Genomic DNA, 12,264 nt, shown 5'->3' with positions numbered 1-12,264 from the left:
CATCAAGTGTGAGAATAAATAAAAGTTCAGAGCATAACATTTTAAGCAAAACACTATGTGAGAATCTTAAATAATATATTATCTTAATGAAAATTACTTGTATTTTTCAAAAATAGGATAAGAACTATTTCCAATATTATTTCAATGACAAAACCCCCCAAGAGTTACTTCTTAGTTTATTTGCTAATATCTTTGAGGTGATCACTTTGGCCACTTTCTCCTAAAAATTCCATACTGTCTAGTATTTAAAATATTGTTCTTATTTGGATTTCCTTAAATTTTTACCTTCTGAAGGGGATTTCATTCACCCATGTGGCTTCATATGCTGTTGAAATCAAAGTTATATTTCTAGTCTAAACTGTTGTCCTGACTTCTAGAACTATATGCCTGCCCATGCACATCTCCACATGGAAGTTCCACAGAAATATTTTGAACTCAAGGAAACTTAATTCATTCTAATAAGAGACCTGGAATTATATACACCTTCCTTTGCTGGGCTCCTTGCATGTTATGAATAACTAAGTTCTATGAATTTTATCCACCAAACCACTTTCCAATTTACTTCTTCATCTTACTAATCTTGCTGCTCATTATTTTTTCTCCTATTACTGCAGTAGGAAGAAATGAAGTGTAATGGAAAGTTGGAGTCAGTTTTAGAGATGTTGAGTTGAGAGAGTAGGAGACCATGTGAGCCTGAAACAGGAGTCTAACTTGGGGGAGGAAAAGGGAACTGAGGTGAAGATATACATTGGCTCATCATCAACTCAAAGATTCAGAAAGTATGGCTATGTACAGAATTTCTCAGAAAAAGGGCAATGAAAGACAAAGTTTGATTAAAGCTTGAGGAAAAACAATATTTAAGAAGATGCAAGAAAAATAGCAACCTGGCAAATAGGGAAAGAGCAGGAACAAAGAAAATTCATGATGCACAGAAGTTCAAGAAGAGAGTGGTTGGTGTTGACAAATACTACTGAGAGACCAAGTAATAGGACTGGAGAGGAGTGACTGGATGTGTCAATGAGGAAGTCATTTTTGTACAGAAAAGAGTCAGTGGAATTGGAGGGGAGGAAGCAGAGTGCAAAGAAGTAAATATGAGGCAGAATGTAATTTACCCTTTCAAGAAGGTTTATTGCAGGAAGAATGTGGGACATAAATTAAGTGGCTGGGGCAGAGAGAGGGTTTTATTAAGCCAGGTAGTATAGGAATAATTTGAGACAGAAGAAGAAGAAGTAATTGATGTGCAGGGTTGCTGAAAGGCAATGAGATACATAACAATAATCTTTTTAAAGCTCTATTTGTTTCTTCAGATTACAAAAGCAATACAAATATATAAAATTCAATAATATAATTCAATAAATTTTATAATAATAAAATTCAATAAATTCACTTCCTACTATTACATAAAGTAGGAAGTGAAAGCTCCCTTTCAAATACTTCCACTCCCAGGAAGAATTCACCTTCTTGGCAATTTATTTTGCACACCTTTTCAAAGACTGAATGTACATCCGTTCCATTCTTTAGCTGGCAGTATAGTATTTCACTACAAGTATGGATCAGGGTTGACTTAGCCAATAACCTTTTGATGGACACTTGAGTTTTTACATACTTTTCTGATTTAAAAACAAGGTTATTATGAACATATGCATACATATATCCTGTACACAAAAGAGTATGTTTGAAGATTAAATTTCTAAAAGTAGAAACACTATATCAGAGGGGATGGATAATAAAATTTATAATAAACAAAACTGACTTCTAAAATAATATTCTAATTTATATTCCTGTTTACAGTTTACATCAGTAAGGGTCAATGCTGTGCAGAGGGAGGAGTAAGATTTTTGGGGAATCGATTGTATGGGGAAAAGATAGCGGTGGAGCAGCTGACAGAGTGAGAAAGAGCAGTCAAGGTTGAATCCAAGGCAGTAACTCATTCAAATGACACTAAAGCTAATTAACACTCTACCTTGAAAATGCAACCACATCAAGTCAAGACAGTTTGGTTGAGCTCTAAGATTCTTAGGATTTAGGAGTTGTTTACGACAATGTGAAGGTTGCTTAGGAAAAATGTTTGGATTAAGCCTGAAAGCTAAAGCTAGAGTTGATTTCATACTCAGTGTGCATTACATTTGATAATTTTGAAAATTTGACAAGTGTCTATTTTATGTATTAATAACCATGCAGTTAACTGGATCCTTTAGTGGTAAGAGGCCATGAACATCCTAGCTTACTATCAAGGAGGCTGAGCTGGGAGGTCTGTATGTGGTAACAATAGAAATATAGAAGAAGACAAATTAGATCTTTAAAATTAATTGATGTATTTGCTTTTGTGTGTATTTCAAATGAATGATAAAGAAAAAATACATTGTGATATTATCATGTTTTATTCTGAACTATATATTTTAAAGCCAATTTTTTATTCCTATTTTTGGTCAACAGTAAAGAGAAAAATGGAGTGTTGGCTCATATGCTGCTGATTTTTAGATTTCGCTCTACTGAGGATTCTGAAGCCATAAATAATATTGTTCAATACGTTCTACATAAAAAGCTGCAAGATGCTGTAGGGCCTCCTGAATTAGATCCTGAATCAGTTGAAATAAAAAGTAAGTTTATTTTTGATTTTTCTTATCTAGTTTAATTCTCTTACATTCAATAGCTCCATGTTAAGTTTGGTCTTAGGCAATGATTTTTAAAAACTACTTTGGATGTCTATAGTTATGGGGTCTTACCACTAGCAGAACATTTATTTTGCACCAAAATGGTCCTAATAAAGTATTTTAATTTTTAATACTACCCAAAACTTATGCCTCACATGCAAGTCTGTCATTAATTCCCTTCTGGGTTTTCTTTCTATATTCGGCCTTATATTTTAGCTATAGAATCCAATGATAAAAGGGAAAGTGAGTTTGCATATCTATTCCCCTTCTTTTTCTTGTTGTATTTTATATATTTTATAAATATATAAATGTGATGTGGGATGTGTGTGTGAAAAGTTTCATGCTATCCACATATTTGCCATCCAATATCATTGATATACCTCGTTAGAGTTTCCTCCTGTAGAACATTTCCAATGAAAAATTTATAATTTATTTTTATGTGTTTTGGGTATATTTTACAACTAATATAAAATTTCTGTAGGTTTTTTCATTTACTTGTTTTTGTGGGGGTGGGGTGGGGTGAGAAAACAAACAGTGATAGGCCCTCATTCTTACAAAGTGAGAAACATAAGAGATCCTCAGTAGAAATAAAAGTCTGGTTAAGAGCTAAGTCTTGTTCCAGGCACAATGATGGTCTGTACAAATATGGAGGCCAAATATATAATCTTAAAATTTCTAGTGGCCCTTAAAAAAAGAAAACTAAACATACAAAATTCATTTAAATAGTTTGTATTTAATCCAATGTATCTAAAGTATTATTTCAACAGTAGTCAATGTAAAAATTATTTGAACTATTTTTCCATATAGTTTTTGTACTGAGGCTTTGAGATCTATTGTACACTTTATATTTACAGCACATTTCAGTTTAGACAAGCCACATTTCTTTTTTTTAAATTTATTTATTTTTTTATTTTTTATCTTTTTTCAATTTTTATTGTTATTCAATTACAGTTGTCTGCCTTTTCTCCCCTTCCCTCCCCCCCACCCCAGCTGAACCCACCTCCCTCCCCCACCCCCACCATCCCCCCCGATTTTGTCCATGTGTCCTTCGTAATAGTTCCTGCAATCCCCTCTTCCCACTGAGACAAACCACATTTCAAGAGCTCAGTAGGCACATGTGGCTAGTGGCACAACATGGGAATTGGAAAAACTAGAAATGGGACAATAGGGGACAAGTAGAAAGCTGGTAGACTTAACTCAAAGCTTAACCTGATGGTCAGCTACCTTACTTACTTAGAAAGGGAGGCTTCACTAGTCAGGGCTAGCTACACAATTTGTGTTGCCCATCGAAAGTAAAAATGTTGGACTCTTCAAAACACAATAAAAAATGGCTGTTAAAGGTAATAAAATATAAGACTTTTTTTCTTTCATGGTATTCTTGATTTGTAATAATATTTTTGTTAATGTCATTCAAAGTGAAAAAATTAAAATTGCTAGCATGAGTTTTACTCTTCACACATCTGTGAGACTGGCCCGTCAGTGGCATCAACATGCAAAGCCGGAATTTTTCCTAGGAGGAGCTCAAGACAGAAGGGAACGGGGAGGTCTGTGGTGGTGTTTTTTAATATTTACTGAGAAAAAATGTCATTTTTTCCTCATTTTTGACATTTCCCACCAGAAGAGCCAGGATAAAGTCAGAGAGAATCCTTTCTAGAATACAGATTTCCAGTAAATCAATACTATTAAATACTAAAAGAAAAATTAACATTATGATTTTTGCATTTGGAACTCCCATCCTGCCATGTTCAGAGAGAATAATTTTGGTCATTGGAAACCTACTGAGTCAGGATATTTGAGTGCCTAGAGGTTAATGTACCTGTGGCTTAGTGATTGCATAGGGTTAGGGCCTGATTGTTCAGAAGTCAACAAGCTAAGGAGCCATTGGCTAGAGTTGAATAATAATGTGAAGACAAATTGTGTTGCTAAAACTTTAGCAGAAGGAAGACTTATAAAGCAATAACATTGGTTTTAAATGGGAGTAAGAACTAACTTATGGAAATGCCACTTGGATGTTAAACAAATGGGACTATGCCTATGACTTTAGTAAAATAATCTGAAATAATGGTCAATAAAAATATCATTGCATTTGGGCAATCAATACTGTAGTTTAGAGTATTATTTTCCCCAAAGAGACTATGGTCCACCTAAATTTTATTTCCTTGTATAAAACTCAAATGCCTGAGCTTTAACATAAAATAACTGAATCAGAATTACAGAGAAGAGAAATGGGAATTTACATTGTGAAGGTGCTCCCCATGTGACTCTTATCCACACTAAAGTTTATGAAACTGCTCAGCCCTGTGGCTCAGTTGGTTGGGCATCCTCCCACAAAGGGAAAGGCTGCTGGTTCGATACCCGGCCAGGGCACAGGCCTGTGTTGCAGGTTTGGAACCCAATGCTTCGTTCTCACATTGATGTTTTTCTCCCTCTTTCTCCCTCCCTTTCCCTCTCTCTAAAATCTTAAAAAAAGAAACACTCTTCAAATGTCTCTTTTCCCCAAGGTGATGAACATACTATGTCTATGATACAATAACTATGTTACTTTCTTTACAACCTAGAGGTATGTTATCTTAAAATGGAATTAAGCACTTAGCCTTTAGTATTTGAAGTATTCAGAGGTATTATGCAATTCTACATGCCAACCCTGTTCACCATTTCTGTGTATTTTAGAAATCAACAAGACAGAAACAGACGACTTTCTGAACAATTGTAAGTTTAATGTCCTTATTAAAATTGAATGACTTGAACATAAAAAGTTAACACTAGGTTACTTAGGACTTAGGCTGTCTTTATGTGGTGTTAAGGGTGGGACTAAAGTCGGATTGTTCTGTGCACAGCTCATGGTGCTTTGTCTTATCTCTGAGGCACACTTTTTTATTACTAAAGAATAAAAACATTGGGAGAATTTTGGAGTGGATGTATGGGTGCCTGTGGCAGATGGGTAGTGGAAGTGAGGCATGCAGTTGTTAAAGAAGAGGCAAAAACTACTTCTTAATGTTCTGATTGCAGCTATCTATAATACACTAACACAAAACTTTTTTTAAAGTTTGTAGAAAAGTCATCTGTATGTTGGTATTTTTCAGCTAGAGGAAGAAACTTGTTACTCTATACTAAATAGGATCTTCTTGATGTTATTACTTCCATATTGTGATAATCACAGGCAATTATGGGGTTGGAGTATATATAGATGAAGTTACCAAAGGTCCAGATAATATCTTTACCTGTATTTTTAAAAGACTGGTTCTAGACCTAGTATTTCCCTCCCCCTATAGCAGAACATTCCACAGGATTTAGAGAATATATCCGACAGTTACAGAGTTAGTACAGAATGTATTAAAAGATGGTAGGAATATGCTACTCACAAACTCAGAATGTTGATTAATTCATAAATTTAATGAGGCATGGGACCAAAAGATAATCTCATTATCTAAATGGCATAGATCTTGCCACCAGTATTTATTGGAAACTTACTATGTGCTAGTGCTGTGTTAGGCGATAGGAATGTAAAAGATGGAACATACTCCCTGCCTAAAGAAGCTCTTACTCTAATGGGGCTTTGTGTATAGTGAATAGTGCATGATTAACATATCATTCTAAAACAATAGTTCTCAAAGAAGCACAATTTTGACGCCCAAAAGATTATGCCCCATGGTGACATTTTTGGTTATCATGATTGTGTGTGTGGTATCTACTATGTATAGGCCAGGGATCCTTCTAAACATCCTATGATGCATAGGACAGCCACCCTCACAACTAAGAACTACTCATCGCAAAATGTTAATACTTCCAAGGCTGAGAAACCCTGTAGTGAACATTTTTATGTATATATATGTGTGTGTGCGTGTGTGTGTAAATACATATACACACATATGACACAGAGAGAGAGAGAACCATATTTTGCCATGTATAATGCGCACCCACATTTTTGGCCCAAACTTTCAGGAAAATTTTTTTTCATTTTAATTTTTTAATTCAATGATTTATTCATTTATTTATATTTAGACACTTGTTTTTTGTATTATGAAAGAATTTTAGCATTTATTTTTGAATATACTATGATACAAGAAATTTTATGTAACAAATACTTACAAAACACAAGAACAGATACAAGGTATTTCAGGTACTACCTATATATAATGTGCACCCTCATTTTTCCCTCAAAAATTTGGGCAAAAAAGTGTGCATTATACATGGCAAAATATAGTATATGCAGACACTATATCTAGTGTATCATTGCTTTTTTAAATGGAAGCATTAAAGAAAGTCATAACTAATCCAGTTTGACGATGGGAAATTGTTAGAGAAGGCATCCTAAAGGAGGTAATGTCTGATTTAAATCTTACAAGTTTAATAGAAATTAAATAATGAAACACAATAGTTTAAGGAAATGTGAAAATCAAAAAGCATGAGAAATTTGGAACATAGTAACACAATTTGAAAGTTAAACACAACTGCTAACTAACACATCATCTCTCCTTGGCAGGTTGTGGGACTCGAAGGAATAAAACTACAAAACAGACCGTCAGGATTGTTGGTGGGACACAGGTAGAAGAGGGTGAATGGCCATGGCAAGCTAGCCTGCAATGGGATGGGATCCATCGCTGTGGAGCAACTTTAATTAACAGCACGTGGCTTGTGAGCGCTGCTCACTGCTTTAGAATGTAAGTCCTGAACCTCGTGGGTGACTGCGATGAGCAGAGTGCATTGGGGCTTGGCAAGAAGAAAATATCTTATGAAGTGTGAGAGAGATGAGTTTAATATACATCACAAAGAAAGTGAGAACCTCATAAATGTAGTAAGAAGTTTAACAGTCTGGAAATGGAAATGGCATCAAAGTATATGTAGGTAAATTATCCATTGGAAAAAAAACATACAATAATGTGTCAAAGGAAGCAGGAATTTTAAGTTATCTTTGGACTTTGAGCTTGATATCAAAGAGAAGAGCCACAATGTCTCTGCTGTGTATCTATGAGAAATAGAGGCCAGGTGGGTTGTAGGTTTGACCTCATGGGGAAATTCCCTATGATAAGAAATATGAAGAAATCTTGTGGTAACAAATTACACAGCTGAATTGGTTGGCTAGTTATATTCCAAGGAATAGAGACCTTTCAATCCAGTGTAAGATGCCTACAGTATACTGGATAGTAGTGCTTTGTTAAACCATTGTGTAGCCTCTTCGGGTTTCAGAGAAATGTGTATGTTTGTGGGTTAGGTGACATGGTGCACATAGAATGCGTGAGTTCTCCCATTCTGTACAGGATATTCTTTTTACATGTCCCTTGGGGTTACTGATGCCCAGAAATGTCAAAAGGCCTTAGGATGTGGAGTGCCTGCAAATCAGCATATATTTCCCAAGAAACATGCCATTATGGCATTTCTACCTGATTTGACCCATCAGCCAGATTCTCAGATTGCAAACGTTTGTTTCTATACATAGAAACTGTAATTTTGAAAAGAAAATTCATATTGACAGATTAGATTGTATCAGGGAAATCATTATATTGGTAGCGTGGGAAAATGGAATTTATTCTTCATATATTTCTCCCCAGGTATAAGGACCCAGCCAGGTGGACTGCTTCCTTTGGAGTGACAGTTCATCCCCCTAAAATGAAACATGGCATCCGGAGGATAATTGTCCATGAAAAATACAAATATCCATCACATGACTATGATATTTCAGTTGCAGAGCTTTCTAGCCCCATTCCCTACACAAATGTGGTACATAGAGTTTGTCTCCCTGATGCATCCTATAACTTCCACCCAGGTGATGAGATGTTTGTGACGGGGTTTGGAGCACTACAAAATGATGGTGAGAATCTGAAGAGAAACTCATATCATAGTAATCTAAGTTAGTATTCTAAGGCATTTAAATGACATAATGTGTCAGTGGGTGACATAATGCCAAAATATGTCAGTGGCTGACAGTAACCAGAGGGGATAATGGAAGGTAAAGGGGGAAGGGTTTTCAGGGACATCTATATAGGACACATGGACAAAACCAAAGTGGGGTAGGATCAAGTGTGGGAAGTGGGGATGTCTGGGGTTGGGGGAGAATGGTGTGGGGAAATGGAGACAACTGTACTTGAACAATGATAAACAAAAGTTAAAGAAATACGTTAGTGGGTTGGTCATGTAGACCTGGGGCAAGTCAGGCTTTGCTTGTGGACTAAGTCATTTAGAAGATACATAAATTCCTTCAGGCCCTGGGTTCCTGTCAAGTGCATCGCTACCAACATAGTGACGGTGCTTGGTAATGTGTGGACAGGTAACCATGTCTGAACTTTTTCCTAGGGAATTAAAGACATAAAAGATGAGAGATCATTCATATGTTCGTGTGAAGATCAGAGAATCCTAAAATCACCATGCCCTCATGAAATTACTTTCTAAGCTTAACTATGGAATGGGGATTACTTAACACAACTTGAGGTTCTTTCCTAGGCACCTAACTATTTCACTCATATGTGGAATGTAATGAACAAACTGAACTAACAAGGAAAATTGGGACAGTCTTGTAAATGGAGAGCAGGATGACAGCTAGTGGCGGTGGGGGGTGCGGTTAGAGGGTGGAGGGACTGAGCAAAAAGGAAAAAGGACTCATGGGCATGGACAACAGTGTGGTGATTGCTGGGGGTGGGGGGTATAAGGGGACTAAATGGTAATGGAAAAAATTCAATAAGGATTAAATTAAAAAAGGAAGACAAAAATAAACTAAAATAAAATAGAAAAGCATTCTCTCCCCAAATATTACTGTATCTGAAAAAATACATTTTCAAAGTTTCTATATCAGCATCTTGTCTAATAATTATGAAAGGCTTTCATGATTATTTATAGGTCTATAAAATATATGTATATAAACAAATATAAAGACACTTCTGTTCCCTTTAGGTAACAGTCAAAATCATCTTCGGCAAGTGCAGGTGAAACTTATAGACACGAAGACCTGCAATGAACCTCAAGCTTACAATAATAGCATAACTCCTAGAATGCTGTGTGCTGGCTCCTTGCAAGGAAAAAGAGATGCATGCCAGGTAAGTGGTTTGCTTATTAATATGATGCATAACTTTATATCCATCATATATATATATTTTTTAATTTAAAAATGTGCCCCCCTTTTTAAAAGACTTTATTTACTTATTTAGAGAGAGGAGAAGGGAGGGAGAAAGAGAGGGAGAGAAACCTCAATGTGTGGTTGCCTCTCCCGTGGCCCCCCACTGGGGACCTAGCCTGCAACCCAGGCATGTGCCCTGACTGGGAATCGAACCTGGCGACACTTTGGTTCACAGCCCGAGCTCAATCCATGGAGCTACGCCAGCCAGGGCCCATCTTATATTTTTAAATAATAATAATAGATTTACAGAAAGTTACAAAGATAGCACAGAAGGGTCTTATGTACCCTTTACCTAATATCCCCCAATGGTTACCTCGCACGTAACTATAGTGGAATATAAAAGCTAGGAAATTGACATTGGTACAATGTGTGTTTCTAGTTCCACGGCGTGTTCTCACATGTGTAGATTTGTGGAACCACCACTGCAGTTGAGAACTATTTCAACACCACAAAGATCTCCCTGTATAGCAACACCCACTTTCCTCTCCCATCACTAATACCTGGCAATCACTGATCTGTTTTCCATCTCAATAATTTTGTAATTTTGAGAGTGTTATATAAATAGAATTATTCAGTAACTTTTTTTTTAAAGAATTGCATTTTGACTAGACTATCTCTTTGTAAAAAAACACTTTGTGGTTCCTCCAAGTTACATACACATAATTTATCACAGTCTACCACGGGTTGGATTGTACTAGTTTGAGTGAAATGTGAAACAGAAAACTTAGCCTCCCTCAAATCTCTTTACCTCTCCCCATTTATAACATTAAATATTATTAAGTATTTCCTCTACATATATTAGGAACTATATTTGACAATATTTCTGCCTCAAATGCCAAAACACAACAGAAAACTCAAGAAAAGGGAATTCTGTTACCAATATTTTCATTCTTTCTTCCTTCCTAGTTTTTCAAGATTTTTTTTATCATTTCTTTTCTGTTTCAGAAACTTCCTTTAGCTATTCTTTTAGTGTAGATTTGCTGGTGACAAATTACCTTAGATTTTCTTTGTCTGGCAAAATACTTAACTTCCCATTAATTTCTGAAGCATAATTTTGCTAGATATAGATGTTGGGATTGACATCTCATTTCTTTCAGCACATAAATCATAGCATCCTTGATTTCTAATGAGGAACCAGCTGATATTAGAATTATTTTTCCTTATAGGTGAAGTGTCATTTCTCTCATGCTTTGTTCAGGATTCTTTCTTTGTCTTTAGTTTTCAGGAGTTTCATTACGTGCCTTGGCATGAATTTCTCTGGGTTAACCAGTGTGGTGTTTGATCAACTCTTTAACCTGCAGGTTTATGCCCATTGATAAATTTGGGAAATTTCCAGCCATTATTCTTTTGAATACTTTTTAGCCCAACTCCTTCTTTTTTGTCTTCTTCAGGGACTCTAATGGCAAGAATGTTAATTCTTTTGTTATATAGTCTCAGAGGTCCCTGATTGTCTGTTGTTTTTGTTTTTTATTTTTTTTATTCTGTTTCTCTCTCTTGTTTGGGTTGAGTAGTTTTATCATTCTATGTTCAAGTTCACTGATTTTTTATTCTGTCATCTCCATTCTTCTGTTAAGCCCACCCAGTGAGGTTTTTCTTGTTTAGATTTTATTTATTTTTAGAGAGAGAGGAAGGGAGGGAGATGGAGAGAGAGAGAAATCATGATGTGTGAGAGAGACATCTATCAGTTGCTTTTCCTACACCCCCAAATAGGGATCTGGCCTGCAACTCAGGCAGGTGCCCTGAATGGGAATCAAACCAGTGACATTTCACTTTGAAGGATGATGCCCAACCCACTGAGCCACCCTGGTCAGGGCTCTAGTGAGTTTTTTAAATTTTTATTTTGATCATTTGATTTTTCAGTTCAAAAATGTCCATTTGATTCTTTTTTATACTTGCTATTTTTTTGCTAAAAAAATTGTTTCAAGCATGTGGTAACTGTTCATGAAGACATTTTTGGGATGGCTGCTTTAAAATCTTTGTCAGATATTTCCAACATCTGTGTCATCTCAGGGTCGGCGTTTGTGATTGCCTCCTCTCATTCAAGATTTTCTTGGTTCTTGGTATGAGAGTGATGTTCAACTGTATCCCTGACATTTTGAGTATTGTTATGAGACTCTGGATCTTATTTAAATCTTCTATTTTAGCAAGCCTCCTCTGATATGACACAGGAAGGGGGGAGAGGAGCCACCTCATTCCCCACTGTTTTGTCTCGACACCCTTACTGCTGGATGGTGGTGGAATTTCAGGCTTCCCAGTAGGCCTCCCCTGATCCCACACTGGCCGGGGGACCTTGTTCCTGCTCCCCTTCTGGGCTCCACTGACATGATTGGATAATAGCCTCATTACTCTTTGGTAGTTCTGACTCTCCACCAGGTCTCCTCTGACATTTTACTGAGAAATATAGTTATGCCTCATTACCATTAGGCTGTAGCCCAGGCTCCCCAGCTAGTCACCACAGGGGAGATAGAGGAGGCCTTTGTTGTCACCAGGCACGATGATAGT

General features: G+C 36.3%; 1 protein-coding gene across 3 annotated transcripts in view; it reads left to right on the top strand.

Annotated features, from left to right (window-relative positions):
- LOC112320667 (transmembrane protease serine 11E) overlaps window positions 1–12,264 on the top strand; it is an 87,334-nt gene that overhangs the window by 67,275 nt on the left and 7,795 nt on the right. For all 3 annotated transcript variants that reach the window (XM_045185633.2, XM_045185629.3, XM_045185638.3), the window contains 5 exons: window positions 2,437–2,600; window positions 5,325–5,363; window positions 7,138–7,315; window positions 8,204–8,463; window positions 9,540–9,682. In XM_045185633.2, the coding sequence (XP_045041568.2) occupies window positions 2,437–2,600; window positions 5,325–5,363; window positions 7,138–7,315; window positions 8,204–8,463; window positions 9,540–9,682 (784 nt within the window). The remainder of the gene's footprint in view (window positions 1–2,436; window positions 2,601–5,324; window positions 5,364–7,137; window positions 7,316–8,203; window positions 8,464–9,539; window positions 9,683–12,264) is intronic.

Source organism: Desmodus rotundus, chromosome 4 (genome assembly GCF_022682495.2).
Source record: "Desmodus rotundus isolate HL8 chromosome 4, HLdesRot8A.1, whole genome shotgun sequence".
NCBI lineage: Eukaryota > Metazoa > Chordata > Mammalia > Chiroptera > Phyllostomidae > Desmodus > Desmodus rotundus.
The sequence above is the reverse complement of the archived record's forward strand: the minus strand, read 5'-3'. Positions and strand labels throughout refer to the sequence as shown.